Source organism: Microplitis mediator, chromosome 9 (assembly GCF_029852145.1).
Source record: "Microplitis mediator isolate UGA2020A chromosome 9, iyMicMedi2.1, whole genome shotgun sequence".
In the NCBI taxonomy this organism is placed as follows: domain Eukaryota; kingdom Metazoa; phylum Arthropoda; class Insecta; order Hymenoptera; family Braconidae; genus Microplitis; species Microplitis mediator.
Genome location: NC_079977.1, coordinates 17,656,772 through 17,678,628, shown reverse-complemented (window position 1 = coordinate 17,678,628; position 21,857 = coordinate 17,656,772). Strand labels below are relative to the sequence as shown.

The following is a 21,857-nucleotide window of genomic DNA, read 5'->3' as shown; positions in this document are numbered from 1 at the left end:
TTTCTATGTACTTTTGAGTAAAATAAATATTACAGTGCTGCCTCTGTTATAATACGAAGTAAGCTATAAAAATTACGATATTGTATCGTATTTAAATATTAACTGCGTCCTCCGCAAGAGGCGCTCTCATGACTTATGAATGTTTATTCAAATCGTTTATATGAACCTTAAAAACCATATAAAGTGTAGACTCTTCAGTGGCCGAGTGGTCCAAGGCGTCGGACACTTCGCACTCAGAAGGATTCGGGTTCGAATCCAACGTCCGAACGATTATTATTTTATTCTCTTCTTTAAAATTTCTCTTCAAATTTTACGATATTCACATCGTAATTTTTATTGAAGAGCTTAAGACTTCGTATTATTTGTCTGAAGTATTATTTCTTAAATGAAATTTCCAACGCTACATCGTAAAAATTACGATTGTAAAAATCTAGTCCACCACTACAATAATCAATAGGACAAATTACGATATTATTATCGTAAATTTAATTAGAATTTTTTTTCCGTGTATTTTTGTATTTTTTTTTAATTTATTCGCTGATAAATTTTATTATCTATCATAAAAAATGCGCGTGCGTCAAGTTTTCATGTGAAAAAAAAAACTTTGACAACTCCTTGGGCAAAATTAATATAAAAAAACAAATACTCGAGTTTTTAAAAAACTTTTTCTCACCTCCGGGCGGAAAGCGTCAACTTTCGTCCCGCTGTGCAAAACGAAGTTGCCGCTTCCCGCCTCCGTCGAGGAGAAAAATAGTATACACTCCTCGGGAAGTAAATAAGAAAGCCTCAGATCACATGTTTGTTGACCTCGGCTTCGCCTCGGCCAACAATTACATGTGATCTGAGACATTTCTTACTTTACTTCCCTCAGTGTGTAATATACTATTTGTCGTTTAATTTAAATTACCAATCATCTATCAATTGTTTTACTTAATTATTAAACATTTAATTGAGTTTGTGATTTGAAAAATGGTGAATGTTAATAAAGAAATAGTTGATGACCTGCGAGAAAAGTATTTAAAAGTAAGAAAATTACTTGACGAACCGCAAGATGATAATTCCGAGGAACCTGATTGTCAAACTAAAAATAAAGCCGTGAGTATATTGGAAGAAATGCAAAAGAAGCTTGAAAATATGATAAATGATTCTGCAAAGCAAGATATAAATATTATCACGATGCTGTCAATAGTTTGGTTGAATATAGAAATTATTTTAATTGACAACGAAGAATTGAAAGATGCCAAGGAGATGAACTTGATGTGTTCTGCTTTCTCTCAGTGCATCCAATCAGCTGGGAATTATTTGGTGTCAATGGAGTGAGTATATTTATTTAAATATATCATCGCATATATTTTTATAGTCTTTTTCATAAAACGTTCATTACTATACATATTTTAATAAAAAACTTTCTTTGTTTCTGATCCAGAACATATTAGGAGTCTGGCAAGGCAAGTCAACTTCTCTAGTTCTCGCATTAGTTATTAAATTTAATAGCATAGCTTAGTTATTTTATTTTACCATTATCAGTAAATCCACCGTAATCTACGGTAAACCCACCGCACTTTGGGTCCGTTAGGGATAATATTTAAAAATAATAATTGATTGTTCCCAATGTCGAAACATCCTAGATAGCAAAATGACGTCTTGATGAATTCTAGATGGGCGTGTTCGGCCGAACTAAGTCCTCAGTAAACTCAGTAAGATTTTGTATAGTAAAAGCATATTTACTATACCAAATCTTACTAAGTCCTTAGTAAATTCGCTCAGGACTTAGTTCGCCGAATATGCCCATTGAGTTCTTATTTATGATTTGGACGTCTAATTAACATCTTAAAGAAGTCTATAAGAAGTTCTCAAGATGACGAATGAACCACTTAGCGAACTCAGAAAGACGTCTAAAAAGAGTTCTCAGAGAGTTTTTTTTCGGAATTCGCAAATAAGACTTCAGTATGAATTTACCATTACGTTTTAAGGAGCTCATAATTTTGACTTCGTAAAGAAGTTAACCCTAGCGGTTATGCCGTAGCGGTCAATTGTCGGTCAATGATGGAATAATTCCTTGTCAAAGATTCGTTTATCTTCGGTAATTTGACGGTGATTTTCAGGTGACATTGTGAAAGATTATCTTCGTTCATCAATCGAATTTATATAGCTATCGCATGATAAAATTACATCGTTTCTATTAGAAGAAAAAGGTGAAATCGTAAGTGATTGTGCGCGTTTTCACTATGAATCGACCGATTGTGCATGCGGAAAGTACAGATTGCCGCAAGTTCATTTAAAGCGTTTTTACCGACTATTCACCCGGAATTGACTCGCCTAAAACTTGCGTCTCACGGTTACTTCACTTTATATTCAAGGGTGATTTAATTGGTGTTATGACGTAAATTCGCCGCTAACAATTGGTCTAAAATTGATGACATGTTGGCAAATAAACCAATAATACATTCTTATGAAATATTGTATGTCTATATAAATAATGTTTCTTCATACAAAATGTCATGTTATTTATGATAATTTTTTAACTGCTCATTATTTTTTATAAAAAAATTCAATTAATATCTTTTTATTGAAATGTATTTATTTAACTATTACATTTTATTGCCTTGTGATTATAAATATTAAATAATGATTGTGATAGAAGCATGTAATTGAATCTGTTACAAGATATGAGATACTGAAAAGATTGACAAACTTTTTATAAACTTGAAAATAAATTATATACATTTTAAAAATCTATATATTATTCTTAAACATAAAATGATAAATTCTACTTAGAGTGACAAAGACTTTATTCTCAACATCGTTAATACTTTTACTATTATAAGTTATCAATAATATAGTTAAACAATTACTTTAGAAATTATGACTTAGTAACATCACGTATATCATTTAATCTCGCCCTTCTCTTTCTAATCATCCTTCTCTTCTTCTTCATTTTCTTCTCCTTCTCCTCTTAGCGTTTCACGATTTTTAATGGTGGATTTTTTAGATTTTAACCATGCTGAGACCCACTTTTTCATATTTGATAAAACTCGATCTTTTGGTGTATGCACCGGTATAGCTTGAATTTCTTGTAATTTATTCATGATCTCTGTAAGTTAAAAATCATCATATTATGAATTTTCATTGATCAGTTTATTACTGAAATTATCAATTGATTAATAATTATATATATGAGTTTCGATCCGTGTGAAGTAGAATATTGAACTTGATTTAGTTATGTCACATATTTATACAATTCGATTTAATTATTTGAATAAATTTTTTATTAACTTACCCAATTTCCAATAATTTATAGCAAACCAATAAGTCGATGTCAATAAAAAATTATATTTGCATTTTATATAAAGCCATGCAATATTATTACTATTATTGATATTATTTATCGACAATAGGGTTTTATTTTTGATCTACTGTGACATTTCAAATTAATTTTAATTTTAAGAACTAAACTTAATATATAATATAATAATCTTAAATATCCACAGCAATATTTTAAAAAAAATTTTGCAACAGTTTATATTTGACAAAAATCTAAGTACGTAAAATATTAAATAAAACAAGTCTATCTTGTGTGTTTACCTATCAATTTTTTGTATTCTGTGTCTGATACGATACGCATTTCAGGTCGTTTTGGGTCGTACGTAGTGAGTAGCTGGAGTCGCTCACCTTCCGACCAAAATTGTGCCATTACTTTCTTGGCCCTGTATGAGTTGGTACTGGCAGTAATCGCAGAGTAGTATAAATTATAATCCATGGCAAAATCATTCAAAATTTGCACCTAGAAGATAAATATTTAACTATGAAAAACTTTAATTGAACTACCCACATGCTAACATTAAATTTAAAAATTCAAGCTTGCCTTAAGTACATATTTAGTACTGTTAGGAAAATAAAATTATTAGTTGCATAAATAATAAATGTAGCATATACATAATGTTTTCTACCAAAAGTAGTTTTAAAATTGTTTATAATTTCACTATTTAAACATTATCTGTCTTATAAATTGATATTAAACGACGAAAATTTTGTAATTTACAATGAAATAAATGCTAAAAATGAACAAATAAAAATGATGAACATCTTTTATATTTTTGAATTTCAAATTTACATAAAAAATTAATTAATTTTTCCAACTAACATCGTGGTAAAAAAAAATGATAGAATAAATTTATTTACTAATTTAGCAATATTTCACACGTCAAAAGCATTAAATCAGTTTCCCTTGTTAATATACTTCGGTAGAAAATATTATTGGTTGGAAAGATGTAGGTAAAATAATTTTCATCAAATTAAATTACATGTACCTTATTATCTGCATTAAATTGTGGCTCTTCACTTTGGCAACAGTTTTCTTTGTTCGCTGTTGTCATTCTTCTAGCGAAATTTTCCAAAGACTCATCAAGACTTTTTTTTGTTATACATACTCTGCGTAACTGATTAATTTGTCTACTATTAGTAGTAGTCACAGTTTGTATATGATTTACTGTTTCCATCAAATTTATATTACTTTCGTTACGGGGGCTTGATGGTGCGAAAGGTTCATGTGTTTCCCTCAAAGGTGACGTCGACCCAGAATTATCATCGTGCACATCATCATGCGGTAAATCAGGACTGATAGTTTGATGACGGTTCCCCGGGACGCTAACATCATTGTCATTGTCATCCAATAATGCATAAAAATGATCAGACTCATCATCATCCTTTGACTTACCACTTGGTATATTTTTCTATAATTAATAACAAAATAATGATTATTATTGCTAACATACTGTGCAAGTTTAGATTTTTATTGTTGCATCAAATTATTTCATCGAAAATTACATTACAAATAGATAGATCTTATCTTTCCAATTTTCAAGTAGTTAAATATAATTTTATTAACTTGATATCACTACTTCTATATTTATTTTTTAAAATTGTCACAAAACTATCTCTCATGAATTATACATAACAAAATAAAATTTTTTTTCAAAACTAAAAAATTTTAACATTTACAAGTTGACGTCTGCTGTAATTATTTAAGTAAGCAAGTGGAAACTTATAAATAATACCTTTTTTTTAGCGGGTAATTTTGGATTTTTCTTAAGTCCTGCAGTCGGTGTTCCGATACTCGTTCTTTTTATAATAGGAATTCTTTTGTCTGTTACATGTTTATTTCTTTCTCGTAAGACGTCAGGGTCATCTGAAAGTAAAATATATTCATAAGACTGTTTAAACAACAAACTATTAAAAATCACTTACCATGATGATCAAAAATTTTTATTTTCACTTCGTCATCATTAACTGTAGTGATGTATATTGCACGATTTAAATCATCCTCACTTGTAATTTTCAAGGGGCCATGCTGAGTTTTTATGTAGAGCTTACTTCGATGAGCAATTTTATAAACAAAATTACTTTCTACATCAGTTTTAATTAACACCCATTTCGAAAGTACTGCCATTTTTAGTACTTAAATAAGATTATCAACTGTCAGTTGTCAAGAACTGAATGAAAACATTTAAAACACAAAGCAATCACTTGTGTTCACTTTTATCAGCGTCAGTAAATCAATTATAAAAAACCTAACATAGATTGGAATAATCTGTACAATTTAACTATCTGAACGCGTGTCAAGCACAAAAAATCTATGTTATGATTTTTCTCGACAGTATAATCTATTACATTCATCGAAACTTCTACAAAAGTTTTGTTTACTTATACTGTCGCTTGATAAAGTTCAGGATACAGTATAGGTTAAAGCGTTCTAGCGTGTCTATTCCCGCCACTGTTTAAGGCGCGTTTTCACTAAGCGCTGACATACCCGGTAAAAATGGATTTCATGGAATATTATATTGATACTTAAATTTAGTAAGATTTTATGAAATTTAAATAAAGTTCATTAAATTTTATAAATTAAATGAAAATTCCATGAATTTTCACAAAGTTTTATACAATATCATGGAAGGGTAAAAAATTTCATGAAAGATTTTCCAAGACGAAAAAATAATAACTTTCATAAACTCTTATATAATTTTGTATTAATTTAAAGAATTTTGTATAATTGTATGAACTATGATTAATTTTTATAAAATGCCATGTTTAAGTAAAAATTCATACAATTATGTAAAATTTTATATAATTAAAGTTCTAGCATTTACTAAACTTCCAAAAAACATTAAGAAATTCTGTATTAAAATATCGCTCTACAGTTCAACTGAAAGAACTTCACAAAATCGGTATTTCTTAACAAAAATTTCGAAAACAATTGTAACGGGGTGAAATTTATATCTTTTAAATTCAAATTCAAAGTCGACTCGCGCCAAAACGAGAGCGACCCCCTCCTACAACAACGGCCGATAAACAAACAATCCACTCATCGCTGGGGTCACTGCTGTCGAGTTTTGGGGCAGTTTTGTTTTTGTAGACGTTGGCCAACCTGCGAGTGAGGGGTACGAGGCTCGGCGATTTTCGAGAGACGGTCTCTTGGTTTTTGGCGTTCATCAACGACGGACGCATTTCCCGCACTCATACACGAGTATTCTATAAAACTTTTACATTCAACATCCAGTATATTTATTCGTACACACGCCATTGCCAGGAGCCAATAAGCCCACTGGTGAGTGGAAGCTTATTTTGGTTAAATATAAATTACTGTGGACATTCGAGGATTGGGTTTTGGAAGTGGACTTTTGACCTGGTGACTGAGGATTGGGTTCAAGGAGGCTAGAGGACCTTTGGAATCTATTGGAGTCTTGGTTGGAGAGATCGGCGGTGGTCTTGGGACCGTTGTTGGAGGAAAAGTGTTGAAGTGAGTGGAGTCTTTCTTGTGTAAAATATTGTTAATAGAGTCATTGCAAAATATTGTTAATAGAGTCATTGTTAAAATTGTAATAGAGTCATTTTAGTATTGTTAATAGAGTCATTGAGTAATATTATAAAATAGAGTCACTGATAATATTATAAAGTAGAGTCACTATAAAATATTTTCAAAGTCAAAATTGTCGAGTCATATTCATCATCCATTTTTAATTTCTTGTTCACCGTCATTATAAAATTTTGTAAGACGACCCGTCTTAAATAAATGCCAGACTCATTTTCTTCTATAAATTACTTATTAATTATTTAAAGACGTTTCCCTTTATAAGTATAAGCTACAGCGAATTTTCTCTCTCTTAATTTGTATTTCTCACTGCGTGGTCCAGTCGGGGTTTACCCTCACCTGGAGATACTGAGCATAGTTAGACAGGTTTACAAAACACCTGAAGTTTTGTACATGAGTGGGATACTTTTTGCATTGAGACCACGATTCAATTAACGTAATAAGCACACCCATTACACAATAATTAAAAATTCTACATAATAATAGGTATCGTTATTTTACGTACTATAACTCTAATAATTATTCTAGGTATCCAGTATGCCCAAACGAATTAAACCAGGTTCATCTCGTTCTGCCATAATAAAAAGGAATCGAAAAAGGCTAAAAAGTTTTCTGCTATCTGCCGAGAATGCGATTCGTCCTATTCCACCAAACTTTCTTGAAAATATGGTAACTATGAAGAAGTTATTATTTTAGCGATAAGATACTACTATAATATTCTAAAAATAAAATTTTCTGTTATTAATTCTAAAATCTGCCCTTTTAGCCTCAAACGTCAGATTCACGAGCTCCATCTATTATTAATGAAGGTGAAGAAGAAGATCGTATTATGGACAACATTATAAACTTACATTATGATGGCGATACGTATTTTGGAAAAAACGATTATTATTTTTCAGCGAGCCCTTCCAGCGAACTAAACGAAAACGTTTGTGATGAAAATGTTGCAGAGGAAATGATTGATATCGAGGATAATGATGATGAAGAAGGGTTCACCTATAGTTATGATAATGATAATAATGTCGATGACGATGATAATGTCGATGATGGTGATGATGATGTCGATGATGATGATGACGATGATGATGATGATGATAATGTCAATGATGATGATAATGATAATGACGAGGATGATAATGATGATGATGGTGACGATGATGATGATGATAATGATAATGACGATGATGATAATGATGATGGTGACGATGATGGTGACGATGATGATGATGATAATGATAATGACGATGATGAAAATGATGATGATAGTGCCGATAATCCATTTTTTGCCGTGAGCAAAGTAAATTGTTTCCAGTTTCCGTTGATACCTAACAAGAATTTGTCAATCATCGATCATTTTCTATCGATTATAGCCACAGCAATTAAACATCACATGTCTTACGAAGCAATATTGGATATTTTCCGTTGGATGAAAGTGTCACACGCAGCAAATCGCTTACCAACGACTAAAGCAGCATTGTGGAATATATTGAGCCGCAATAAGTCTATGATCACACCGCATTATTATTGCGAACTTTGTGAAGGATATTTAGGCACAAAAAATGAAAAGAACCTTTTAAAATTAATGTGTTTTTGTAAGACATGTGGTCCTAAAAAACCCGAAAAGCATCTTGGATGTTTTTACAGCATTAGCTTGATTTCACAAATAAAGCAATTATTTAAAATTCCTCATATTGCACAATCTTTACAGTACCGTAACTTAAGGGTGAAAAAAAATAATGAGGCTTTTGAAGATATATATGACGGCTTAGAATATCAACGATTGTGTTCGCCAGGTAATTTTTTGGAACATTGGTTTAATTTTTCCATCACTTTCAATACTGACGGGTGTCAAATTTCAAATTCATCAAAAGCAAGTGCTTGGCCTGTTTACGCAGAAATTAATGAATTGCCTCCTCATATGCGCAAGAAATATGTTCTACTAGCAGCCATATATGTTGGTGATACACATCCTAAGATGAATAATTTACTTCGACCATTTACAGAACAAATGAGAAAACTTTTTACAGATGGTGTTACATGGAAACCATCGGAATCATCTGAGGTAACCTCAAAATTTATAGTTGTAGCCAGTACTCTTGATGCACCAGCCCGTGCAGCAGTAGTTCGAATGAAACAATTCAATGGCTATTTTAGCTGCGTGTATTGTTATGCGAAGGGAAAAAGTACAGCAAGAAGATTGATTTTTCCATTTAAGCAATCTTACCTAAAATTACGAACTGAAAACGAACTCAAGGCAGACATGAAATACGTTATCCGTACTGGCAATATAAGACATGGCGTGAAAGGTTATTCATCGTTAACAGCTCTACCTTTATTTAAGATAACTAAAGGAGTTATAGTTGAAACTATGCATTCTGTTTTCTTAGGAGTTGTAAAATTACATACAACAGTTTTGCTAAAAACAGTAGGAGCTCCTTATTATATTGGGAAAAAACAATCCTTACAAATTATTAATAAAACATTACTATCAATAAAACCTCCATCCCGCCGTTCTCGAAAGCCTCGAAAAGTAGAATCTTGCGTCCAATGGAAAGCATCTGAGTGGAGAAATTGGTTAGATTATGCTCCAGTGTGTTTAAAATCAGTTTTGGAAGATAAATATATAAATCATCTGGCTCAACTTTCCGAAGCTATTCACTACTTGAACAGTGATTCAATAACGTTACAAGAACTCAATCGAGCAGATTTTTTATTAAAGGAATATGCAAAAACATTCGAGCAATTTTTTGGGGAAGTAAAAATGTCATCGAATGTCCATTCTTTATCCCATTTAGTTGAGTGTATAAGAAATTGGGGTCCCATGTGGGCGCACAATGCTTTTACATTCGAATCGTGGAATCGAAAAATTATGGATTGCCTAACAAGTCCCGTCGGACGGGAAGATCAAATTATTACTCGTTTTTTGATGCAAAGATTCATCAATCATGTTGCTTTTGATGGATCTATTTCCAATGAAACTAGAAGTTTTATAGTTAAACAGTTAAGAGTAATAAATGACAGCAGCAGAATAGAACATCGAGATAAGTTTATTGTCGAAAAAGAGTCAAGAGCACGGTATTTGTCAGAAGAGGAATTTAAAGTCTTACATGTAGCTGGATACAAGCCTGAGCACCTTACAGCATATGAAAGTATGCACGTAAATGGAGTTAAATTTTCTTGTCTCAATGAAACTAAAGTGACTAAGTTTTCGAACTCTTTCATATATAGTGATATTGATGGAACATTTTCTACAATCAACAATATCATACAATTTTATAGCAGTCGTGAAATTATTACCGGTATAATTGTTCAAAGCTATAAGCATATTGGTTATGGATTTAATGCGGGTCATATCCATATGATTAAACCAAAAAAAATTTTAAACTTTATAAGAGATACTTATATGATAAGACCTGCCATAAAAATGAGCACTGAAGATCTTACATTTGCTGTAAAGTTAGCAAATTGCTGGGAAACAGACTAAAGAAGATATATTGATAAAAGAAATGATTTATTTTTTAATGCTTAATGTATAATAAGATTAAAATAGACGTAAAAGTTTGATAAAAACGAATGTGCTAAGGCATGCAATAAACAGTACAGCACCTGATGAAAGTAAGAAAAAATAATTAATACTTTCAAGATCCAATTTATGTTTGTAATAGAAATTGTAATACTAATTTAATCAATGTATTTATTGCCATAAATGCAGATATTTCTATGGATTATTGTAAATTATATTGTTAATAAACACAATTAACTCGTACATACAATTTGTTGTTAATAAATCCTATATATTTTAAACATACAAATTTTCAAATTCAAAAAATTTAGGGAGACGATAATAATATTATTATAAACATTTTTTTTCAATATAAGCGTTACAATTTAACAAAAATACTCAACTATTTTTGAGTTTAATGAAAATTTAATAATTTTGAGTAATAATTTAAAGACCTTTCTATTATATCGTAAATTATTAACGAATAACAAACTATTGATTACATTAATTACATTTCTAACACCAATCATCATGATTGGCTGCTACCAAAATACTTGAAAGATTTTAGACGGTAGCGATTATAGTAAAACTTTCAGTAACTTAAAAAAAAATTTAATATTTACATTACAGCTCACCAAATAATGTAAACATATAGTCTTTTATAATTAGTATTACATAATCAATATTTCTTACCGTAATTCCAAAATTAAAATACATAATTAATGATTCAAATTTGTTGTTGACGGTAAAAATGTTAGTTTAGAAATTGCGGCTTTCTTATTGGTCTTCAGAACAAATCACAGTGAACATTTTTTTTTTAAATTAAATTTTGAATAACTTTTATACAGAAAATTTTTTTATATTAACAATATTTTCACTAATATCAAAAAATATTTGACAACTATTTGAAACGATCTAAACAAACTATAGACTACTGAGCGTTATTTCTGTCAGGAAAAAAAATGAGCAACCTTAAAGTCGCGCCTAAAGAAGTTTTCCTCCGAAAAAAATTTAACCTTACCGACACTTCTACTCTACCGACACTTGACCAGCAATTGACCAGGAATTTACTTATAAATCACTCGCCATTTACCAATTATATACTCAAAAATGATTAGCGTTCAATCACTTAATAACGATTTTTTTCCTATCTAATGGCAATTGATTCTTCATGAAATTCTAATTACCTATTGGCAGTAAGACCAAAAAAATACCGCTCCAAGCCAATTATTTGAGAGGTGTAATTCTACACATGTACGAAATGAAAATTCGCAAATCTCCGATTATGTTCGCTGTGTTCTCTTTCGTTTAGCTATCGAAATACCTTCTATCCACCATACATTGGCCGTGGAATAATTTCACAATGTCACCTGTTTTTCACCTTTAAACAACGACAGTTCAACGGTCGATAGACTAGTTTTTGCCAGTGACGTTAAATGACGGTGATATCACCGTTATTAAACCATCATTTCACCGAGACCATGAATCCGCTAGGGAAAACAACAATACATTTAGACGTTGGAGTTTTGAAGAACTCTTAATTAAGAGTTCTTAGAAGATGAAACCTTTAAGAAGTCATTATATGACTTCTTGAGGACGCCTTCAAAAAGACGTCGTAAAACAGTTATCCCGACTTGAATGCCGTCTGGGATTAAAAATCGTCCAAATTGCGACTTGTAGCCCAAACTTTAATTTAGTAGCAAATGCATAGAGAAAATCGCCCAATTCGCGATAAATAGCTCAAACTGGCAACCCTGGCTCTGCCGCTCTCAGATCCCCTTCTTTTATACCCGAGAGTCGGGTTCTAGACCCATACAAAGTTGCCGATGGTCAACTATTCTCCGATGATCGGCCAAAATACGGCTACTAACGCTCGGCCAAGCATCGGCATTTTTTAATGGCCTATGGCTGGCTTATCATCGTCCGCCGTATTATACACACTATAATAATTCGCGATCCTCAGCCGATACTTGGCCGATGCTATGACGTTTTTTTTTTATTGCGCATGCGTTGAAAATTACATCAGCCGTTCGGTAATAAGCGCAGTTATTGAGGAACCAGAAACTATATGTAAATATACTATGTGGATATTTCTAATGTTAAAATATTTTTTTGATAAGTAAATAAAAATTTTTTTCAACATGTCTGAAGGCGTCAAAAAATTTCGTGCTATCAAAAAAATAATTAACAAAAATCTATTAAAAAGTAGAATTTTATGTCATATGAGATTTGTAAATAACGTGAGTCATGGTGACAGTGACATAGTGTAAATAATAAAAAAACAGTTGATACTTCTCTGAACAGTGAAAATAATTATTGTATAGTTCACAATGATGTTACTGATGGAAATAGTTCATCAAGTGATATTTGTGTTGAGAACGATGTCGCATCTGAAAATGCGTTGGAAAGTGAGGTTATAGTGACTGGTGAAATGGAAAAAACCGATGATGACTCCTGTGAAAATGAAAATGTGACTCTGGAAAACGGTGAAAATTCAGACAGACTGCAAGAAAGACTTCGTCAATGGGCTTTGAATAATAGAGCTAGCTTTCAATCAAATACCATTTCAGAATTACTTGTTTTATCGAGGGAAGATCATCCAACCCTCCCTAAAACGGCACAAACATGATTAAAAACTAAACGTCAACAAGTCGTAGAGTCTATACCATCCTTAAGAGAAACAGACAGTGATTATAAATATCTCGGCGTAGATGAAGGACTGCAAAAGATGATTTTACCAAAAATGTTTCTTGAGGATACTATTGAAATTCTGATACATATTGACGGAATACAAGTTTATAAAAATTCACAAATACAATTGTGGCCCATCTCTGTTAAAGTTTTCAATTCCAATTACACAACGCATCCAATTGTTGCGGCAATTTATGGTGGTGATTCTAAACCCGCCAATGTTAAACAATATCTGTCAGATTTTGTGAAAGAGTGTTAGACATTAAATTATTCTGGCACTGGGAGAAAAGTACATATGGCATTGGCAAACAAAATTTTAGTGCTACTCACACTTACAATTGTTCAAAAGGTATGATGTATATTAGAGTGGGTTGAAAAAAAACTTTTTTTTTGTTTTTCTTAGCATGGGGGTAGAATTTGTACCTTATAAAAAAAAAATTTTTCAAGAAGAAAAAAATTTTTTTACTCAACATTTTGAGGTGGCCCACTCGTTTTTAAAATAAATAATTGATCAAACGGGGTAGTCCCAACGAAAAAAATTACATGGTGTTCTAGAATCTGTAGGGTGTTCCCTTGAAAGCTAATTGAAAGTCAGAAGTTGAAAAAATTTTTTTCCTATTATTTTTGTAATTTAAGTGAGAAGTCCAAAAATAAAAAGCATTTTCTTTTGAATTATAATGAAAGTGAAGTAAAAAAAATCACATTCGACAATTATTAGATGTTTTCCACGATTTTGGACGAAAAAAAATTTTTCTCGTTGGAACTATCCCGTTTAATCAATTATTTATTTTAAAAACGAGTGGGCCACCTCAAAATGTTGAGTAAAAAAATTTTTTTTTTCTTGAACAATTTTTTTTTTTTTATGAGGTACAAATTCTACCCACATGCTAAGAAAAACAAAAAAAAAGTTTTTTTTCAACCCACCCTAATGTATATGTTTAAAATTTAGATTTGAATAAATTTATGTTTTAACCAAAAATTTTTTTAATTTCAGAGGTTGTTGAGGAAAAGTTTGGGGACTCTGATCAGTCTAAATCATTAAGAGTAAAGCCCGGCAGTTTTCTTGCCAATGCAGGGGACAGAGATGGAGGTCGCCGTCAACGAGCTATCAACAATGACAACAATATTAATAATAATAATAATAATAATAATAATAATAATAATAATAATAATAATAACAAGGACAACAATAACAACCAATAATTAATTATTATATTAAAATTACTTATTTTCTTTTTTAAAAACTTAATTACTTTTGCGTTATTTAAACTTATTATTGCGGTGCAATATTGTTTTAAAATACTTAAAATAAAAATAATTTAATATTAAAATTAATGTATTTATCAAATAAATATAAATGTTTCTAAATAAAAATTTTTTTTATTACTAAATTAAAAATAATTAATAACAATAATAATACGTTCGGCAGAGGTTTGTATGCAATGCTTGGCCAACATTTTAAAATTACGCTCGGCCACTGCTTGGAGCCTATGCTCGACCGATCACAGGATTCGATATCGGGATGGCGTTACAATCCGATACTCGCGCAGTCTTGGGCCGACGACATATTCGGATACTTGGCCGATACTTTTAAATCGGCTGTCTGGTTTGGCCCATTAATGGGCCGATCCTCATTTTTGTATGGGGAATGTTCTCCTCGGAGTTGGAAAAGTCGGTATCTGCGCTCCAATGAGATGACTTAATTGAGAGGAGAGGGGTTAAAGTAAGGAGTTGGCCAATGAGAATTCTCGAGTGAAGCGAGAGAAGCTAGATTTTGCAACTGCAATGTTTTTCAGTCCACGCTTAGTGAGACTTCGAGTCATTGCAGTCTTTCTCCATGGTCTGCGCGATGTGAACCACTTGTTTTTGAACACATACAGACAGTCGGACATCCTTCTGAAAATAGTCAGAATATTTTCCTAGGACCTCAAAACGTCGACATCTGCTAAAAACTCGATTTTCAAAAATCGGGGCGAAACCAATAACTTTCCGAATTTTTGAAAATTAACAATTTTCTTAGCGGGAAGTTAAAAAACCAGAGCAAGCCATAGATTGTATAAATGTAAGTTTAAATATACGGATATGAAAAGCAGAAGATATCAAGATAGCCCAATTTACCAAGATAGAGGACAATCTCAAAGACCAATTAAAAAAACAAAGAATAATTAAATTAACTGTTTTTCTGTTTATTTTAAGCAAACATAGATACATATTTGGTTCAAAACCTTACACAAGAGCGAATCGGGCAAACTTTATATATTACAAAAAAAGTTATATTTTTCATTTGATATTTTGTATATTGGATAGAAGTATAGAATAATAAATGAGTGTATTAAATCTAGAGATTTTTTAAAATAATTTTTTAATATAATTAAAAAAATCTCACAACGTTAATAATATACAGTGAAAAAAAAACCTGTTTCCACACTATTATGGTGTTCAGTTCAATCGCGAAAACGGGATTAAAATTTTTTCCGCACAGAAAAAAAGGAAATCTTGAACCAAGAAATAAAATGTTTTCGAAATTTTTTTCTTGAACCAAGCGGAATTTCTTACTTTATTGAAGTAAAAAAATTATTTGGATCAAAAAATTATTTTCTTCGCGGAAGACATAACTTTCTTAGTCTGACAACAAATTCAACAAATTTTTTTTTTGGCTAAAAATTGCTACGTTTTTAAGTTAAGAAAAAATGTCTTGAGCTGAAACGAAAAACTTTTTGAACCATGAAAAATAATGCTTTAAACCAAGAACAAACTTTCTTGGCCCAAGAAAGTTTGTTCTTGATTTAAAGCATTATTTTTCTCGGGCCAAGAAAGTTTGTTCTTAACTCGAGAAATTTTTTTCTCGTCTAAAGACTGTTACCTTATCGAGTCAAGAAACAGTGTCTTGAACTAAAAAAAGAAAGTTTGTGTACTAAGAAAAAAAATTTTTAAACCAAGAAAAAACTTTCTTGGGCCAAGAAATGTTTTTTTTTTGTCGCAAACAAAAAAAAATTTTTCAGCCAAGAAATTAATTTTTTTAATTAAGCAAATAAATTTATCGAGCTAAAAAATATTATTTTTTTTTTTCATTTTTTTATTGAACAATTTTTTTTTTGTTTAAATATTACAAACAATGCTGTGAAGCAAATAAATTCTGCATCAGAAGCATTTATACGGGATAGGCCAGTTTTGCAATAAGTTAGACATTTAAAACAAATTGAGAAAAAACAATTATCGCTTAACCCAGGAATCGAACCCAGATCGATTCGGCGCCACGCGAGAGCTTTACCAACGAAGCCATCCCAGCCTTTGTCAGAATACGTTTACTTTGCCCACATATACTGAGCTATACTGGCTTATGGTCAGTCACATTTTTAGATCAACACGGAACTAATATTAGAAATTTTTTGCCAATAATTTAGAAAAATGTTAGTTTTGACATTTTACCAAAATACTGAACGGATCGTATGAATCGTTCATAAATAAATTTCGACATAAAAATAAAAAAGTTTTAAAAACAAAAAAACAAATTTAATTACAAAAAAAATTGAGAAATTATTCAATACTATTTAATTAATTTATTATAATAACATAATTTAGTTATTTAATTTTTAATTTATTTAAAATAAAAAGGTGGACTCAAAATCCATTTGCTACGCTAGTGTGAGAAAGAGAGAGAGTGGGGAGTATTCATTCCAAGGATGCGAAGGAGGGAGCATCTATGAGTGAGAATCCAAGAGAACACTTTCTCGGCTTGAGACTCTAGTAATCTTGGTTTGAGATTTTTCGTGTGATTGGTCAGAAAAAGTACACTACACTCAAACCAAGAGTTTAAATTTTTTAAACCAACTCCCTTTATTTTTAGTTCGAGTTCGTACCGTTTATTGTTTCAAAACATCATAGTTCTTTAATTAAGTGTATAACTTTCTTGAACTAAATATTTTTATTTCTTGGTATAAGTAAGTAACATACTTAGGTTAAGAAAAATGTTTATTATAATAAGAAATGCAAGTTTTTAAAATAAGTAATTCTATTATTGGAACGAGTATGAAATATGTATTGGCTTAAGAATTTTTTTTCTTAATTCAAGATTTAAAATTCAAGAAATTATTTTACTTCGTTCAAGAAATTTCCGGTTTTCATTCCACTCGCTGAAAAATTTCTTGGTTGAAGAAAAATTTTCTTGAGTCAAGATTTTTTTTTTTCTGTGCGGTATTAAGTAAGCGGTGTTAGAAAAAAAAAGTAGTTTTAATACCGTTTTTTCTACAATGTATTATACAATATTTTTTAGCCGCGCGGGCATAATTCTATTCAAAAACTTTTAATGAAACAACAGTAAGGACAAAATTAATGTAAAATGATGAGTTTCACATGCAATTCTTCTTTCTAGTCTTCACGTCCTAATTGTTGATATTTCTTTAAAAATTTTTTAACTAGATTTTTAGTTAATTCATTTTCGAATAAATTTTGAAATTTTTTGAAATATTGGTCAATTACCGAAATATTATGCATCGAGACATGTCAGGCTTAACGAATATGTAATAAAATGTCATGAAGAAAATTTGAAATACTACGAAAAAATGTGCGTACTTGAACACTTGGGGACTTTAGTATCGATCGAAATACTGCGAACTAGTTGAAGGACTATTGATATGTTTGTGCGATTTCAAGTAAATATATATATAGTGTCACGGAACACGCAAATACTACATATCAATTAACAAAATAAGTGCAATTGTGTTTTCGAATACGAATTTCACTGCATGTATTATAAATAATATTTTTTTTCTGTTATTTGTTGACAAAAATTATTGCTACGAGTCAGACTCAAAGGACCTTTTTTGTAGGGAATTCAATTTTCTATAAAATTGTCACTTACTTTTCTGCTGTAAGTCTAGCTGTTTGCTAGGAAAACGAAGAAAACCATAAAGACTCAATGAAAATTTACTTTAGGATTTTTTATGGGGAAAATCAGTCACGTCACACAAAAGCTACTATAAAAACTTTTGAAGAGCAAGGAATCCCCTAATGATTACTGACTATGGACAATAGACTAGCACAAATGATAGCTGTTATAGATAATAATAATTAAATTAACAAATCTTAGATTTACATATTAAATAAATGGAAAAATATAAAAAGTAAAAAGCGAGTCCCAGGTAGAAAGTCATCAATGGAATTAGCTTGTATTAAGCTAATTTTATCAGTTTTAGCCTAAAATTAGCCAACAAACTATGGTTAACACAAGGTTAGTTGGTAACGCTTTGTATCGCTAACATAAAGCTTGCAGTTTTAGCTTGCATAAACAGTGACAATTTAGCTTACTATAAGGTTAAAAGTATATCTTATTCTTAGCTAGAATAGATTTGGTAATATAAGTTTGAAAACATGTTTACAGAGAAAAATTTTTTATTATTTTTTTTTTTTGTACACATACATCAGATATTGGGCATTAAATGTGTAGTGTTATATATATTTTCCCTAGCGGTTTTGACGTCACCGTATAAACATTTATCTGAAAATAATAATAATATTTATTTAAAAACATAAAATAATTAATAAGACGATTTGAGGTTAGCATTACCTTAGATGTAAATCAACTACAAATACATTTCAGAATTATTCTAGTCACATTCAATAGAGAAAAATATATAAGTTTTATTAGTATATAAATTATAAATTAACTTTTGTTTGTTGAAATATTTTAAACTTACCCTAATAATAGTGCAATATAAATGATAAACTTTGATTATAACTTGCAATTAACCTCTGTCTAACAAACAAGCTTCCAAGTAGATGGCACTCTTTACTGCCGTGAAGCTAAATTCATTATTAGTCAGTAAATTACTTATTAGTCAGTAAATTTATTCAAAGCTACTGATCTTTCAGTAAATTTTGTAACCACTGAAAAATTAGTAACATTTTTACTGATTTAACTTAAGAGAGTAAGGACGTTCTAAAAAATTCAAATTTTTTTATTATGAGCATTAAAAACTTGTGATTCAATAAATTAAAAAAAATCAAAACTTACTTGCTTAGTAAATATTTTTCTTTATATATGTTGCAAATAAAATTGAACTTATTTATTACTTATAAACAATAACACAAACTCCTAATTAACCTCAAACTTCAGTTTTCAATGTACGCTTGGAGTAATGTTAGCAGATAAGGTAGTTTTAAGTTTAGAATCCAAGCTTACAACAAATCTTATCATACGCGTGGAAAAAGAGCTAACAGCAAGGTATATTTTAAGGTTAGTTACACTCTAAAGACTTGTCATAGAATTCATCCTAATAACAACCTAGAATAAAGCTTACAAAACAAGACTTAGATGTTAAGCTAAAATAAAGCTATTTTGAAGTTTCAAACTTGTCCGACTAAGACAATTTTCTACCTGGGAGTTCTTAAAATTAAAATTGAGGGCTGAAATTTTGTCAGAATTTTTTTTTTAAATGTGTACAATAATATTTTGAAATGAGACTTGAAATTAATTAACAAATGGAAAAACTTGAATGGGATTACAAAAAAGTCGTGGAAAACATAATTCTATAATGAAAACAATCAACGAAATAATAATAAAGGCTATAGAAATATAATATATATATTCCATGTGACGAATCGATATGTCTTGATATTGATCAGGTTCTTTGCGTTTTGGTAATGGATATTTTTTTAAAATTTGTTTCATCTGATAATCAGTGAAGCCGCCTTCAAACAACAGTTGCAGTTTTTTATTTATTTTTGGATATAATGGCCAATTACGACGAGTACAATAAGACTGATAAATTCCTGATACGAGTGGCTTTTTTGGCATATGACAGGCGTCAGCCGTTAATGTTCGGAGAAATTTTTCTTCATTAGAAAATGCAACGTTTTCCTTGTAATTTTCAATAATTTCTGAACAGTTAAAATTTTGATAAGTATTATTCTCAATTTCAAAACCACTCGCGTTTAGTATATCCTTCATGAATCCATTAGCTAAACCACTATACTTCATTTCAATTAAGTCTTGAATATTCTCGACATTCTTGGCTACATTTTTTGATATCAATACTGTTTCCATGTATGATTGAATGATTATATTTGAAATCATAAAAGTGACCAAAGTAAAACCGAATAGGATTTTTCCCGGATTGGTAACTGTCGATGAGGGCAATGGTAAATTCAAATAAACACGTAAAATGTCAATTAAATTTTTTGAATATGGATCTTTGAATACGTAACGTAATAAAAAGAATATTAAGATACTTGTAACAAAAAAAAGTATTGCGATTCCCAGAGGAAGAAAAGTAAATACTTGTCCACCAACTTCTTCATACTCCCGGTACTGAGTCATTACTGAAATTCCTCCTTCTTGAAACGGGTAAGTAAAAACAGCTCTATTAAAAGTTTCTCTGATAAATAATGAATTCATTGCTAAATCTGTTTGTTTAGTTGAAACTTGCCATAACACTCCTCCATACTCTTTCTTTAAGAAATTTCCCACAACACCGGTAATTTCATGAACAATAATTAACGTCCCATTCAATTCCTGCACAACTAATTTAATTATATCATAATCGTAACCTTCGCAATACTTAGTACCGTTATTGACTTTGCAAAAATTGTAAGGTTCCATGTTAAAAACACCAACTTTAACGATATATCCCCCGAGATTATCAGTTTTGTCAAAAAATAAATTTTTGCAAGTTGCAGCATCTAAAGTGATAATATTTTTACAGTTATATCTACATAAATGAAAAATGTTTGGTAAGTCCAAAAGTGCACGCCTCAAATGCTCATGTAATATAAAAGCTGGTTCAGTTTTTTTATACACTGTTAGAAGTATTTATTTGAGCCAAATAAGATTTATTAATAGTTAATAAATGATTTATTAAATGAGATTTATTTGAGCCAAATAAGCCATTTCTTAATAGTTAATAAATGGCTTATTTGAATAGAAAGAAATGACACATGAAGTTCGGGTTTTAACTTTGAATGGAATGAGTGTGATTGTTAGTAAAAATCTATTATAATATTTCATTTTTTTTATATATTTTGTATAATAATTTTTATCGTCAATTAACATTAATTGTGTGTATTATTTTCTTTAAAAAAATAAAATTAAACAGTCCTATAAATTATTTATCATAACCTTACTTGATTAACATCACGTGTCATTTCTTTCTATTCAAATAAGCCATTTATTAACTATTAAGAAATGGCTTATTTGGCTCAAATAAATACTTCTAACAGTGTAGGGAGCACATGTGTACAAAATATAGACAGTATATGTATAGAAAATGGAGCGAGATCTATACGAATGTAAATGTGAAAAAAAATACAGAAAAAATTAGAGTCATGTGGGCAAGTGTGCGCAAACCCATTCATTTTGGACTGAAATGCATGGGTTTGTGTACACTTGCCCCACATGACTCAATGAACGATAAATTTTAAGAAAAAATCTCAGAAAATTCATCAATTTTTACTGATATCTTTTAAATGGAAAAGAGCTGGTTGCTAATATTCGATAGGGTTCATCCTAAGGATAAATGACAACTTCTACAACAAGAATTAGGTTGATTCATTGTTCGTGATGGCTTAAATTCAAGCAACTAACAGACATACATTCTAACTGTGATTGGCTTTATTCCCAAACATCTCACACCGATACTCCTCCAGACGAATTATCGGGAAAGGGTTAATAAAAAAAACGACCATCACATTAATCAGACTTTAAAGTTTCCAAAAATCATCAATAAGTACACAATCAACTAATCCTTTAAATGATTAAAATGACTTTATACGAGCATTTTGCGAAATAGTGGCTATTCG

At 30.4% G+C, this 21,857-nt stretch overlaps 2 protein-coding genes across 2 annotated transcripts; one reads left to right on the top strand and one right to left on the bottom strand.

Annotated features, from left to right (window-relative positions):
- Positions 1-2,608: 2,608 nt before the first annotated feature.
- Positions 2,609-5,767, bottom strand: LOC130674325 (uncharacterized). Its single transcript, XM_057479623.1, has 5 exons — positions 5,248-5,767; positions 5,058-5,188; positions 4,311-4,733; positions 3,586-3,784; positions 2,609-3,094 (listed from the first exon to the last, which is right to left on the bottom strand). Exons 1-5 carry the CDS (start codon positions 5,447-5,449, stop codon positions 2,913-2,915), a joined length of 1,137 nt encoding a protein of 378 aa, XP_057335606.1. The 5' UTR covers positions 5,450-5,767; the 3' UTR covers positions 2,609-2,912.
- Positions 5,768-6,461: 694 nt separating this feature from the next.
- On the top strand, positions 6,462-10,634 carry LOC130674302 (uncharacterized). Its single transcript, XM_057479595.1, has 3 exons — positions 6,462-6,796; positions 7,397-7,537; positions 7,635-10,634. Exons 2-3 carry the CDS (start codon positions 7,406-7,408, stop codon positions 10,350-10,352), a joined length of 2,850 nt encoding a protein of 949 aa, XP_057335578.1. The 5' UTR covers positions 6,462-6,796; positions 7,397-7,405; the 3' UTR covers positions 10,353-10,634.
- Positions 10,635-21,857: the final 11,223 nt, after the last annotated feature.

Bases quoted from the DNA above. Each gene is read 5' to 3' on its own strand.
- LOC130674325 (XM_057479623.1), bottom strand. From the start codon at position 5,449: ATGGCAGTACTTTCGAAATGGGTGTTAATTAAAACTGATGTAGAAAGT. The intron at 3,785-4,310 runs GTACATGTAATT...TTTATCTTCTAG, and splicing joins AATTTAATGCAGATAATAAG to GTGCAAATTTTGAATGATTT. The intron at 3,095-3,585 runs GTAAACACACAA...TTTAACTTACAG, and splicing joins AGAATACAAAAAATTGATAG to AGATCATGAATAAATTACAA.
- LOC130674302 (XM_057479595.1), top strand. From the start codon at position 7,406: ATGCCCAAACGAATTAAACCAGGTTCATCTCGTTCTGCCATAATAAAA. The intron at 7,538-7,634 runs GTAACTATGAAG...CTGCCCTTTTAG, and splicing joins CAAACTTTCTTGAAAATATG to CCTCAAACGTCAGATTCACG.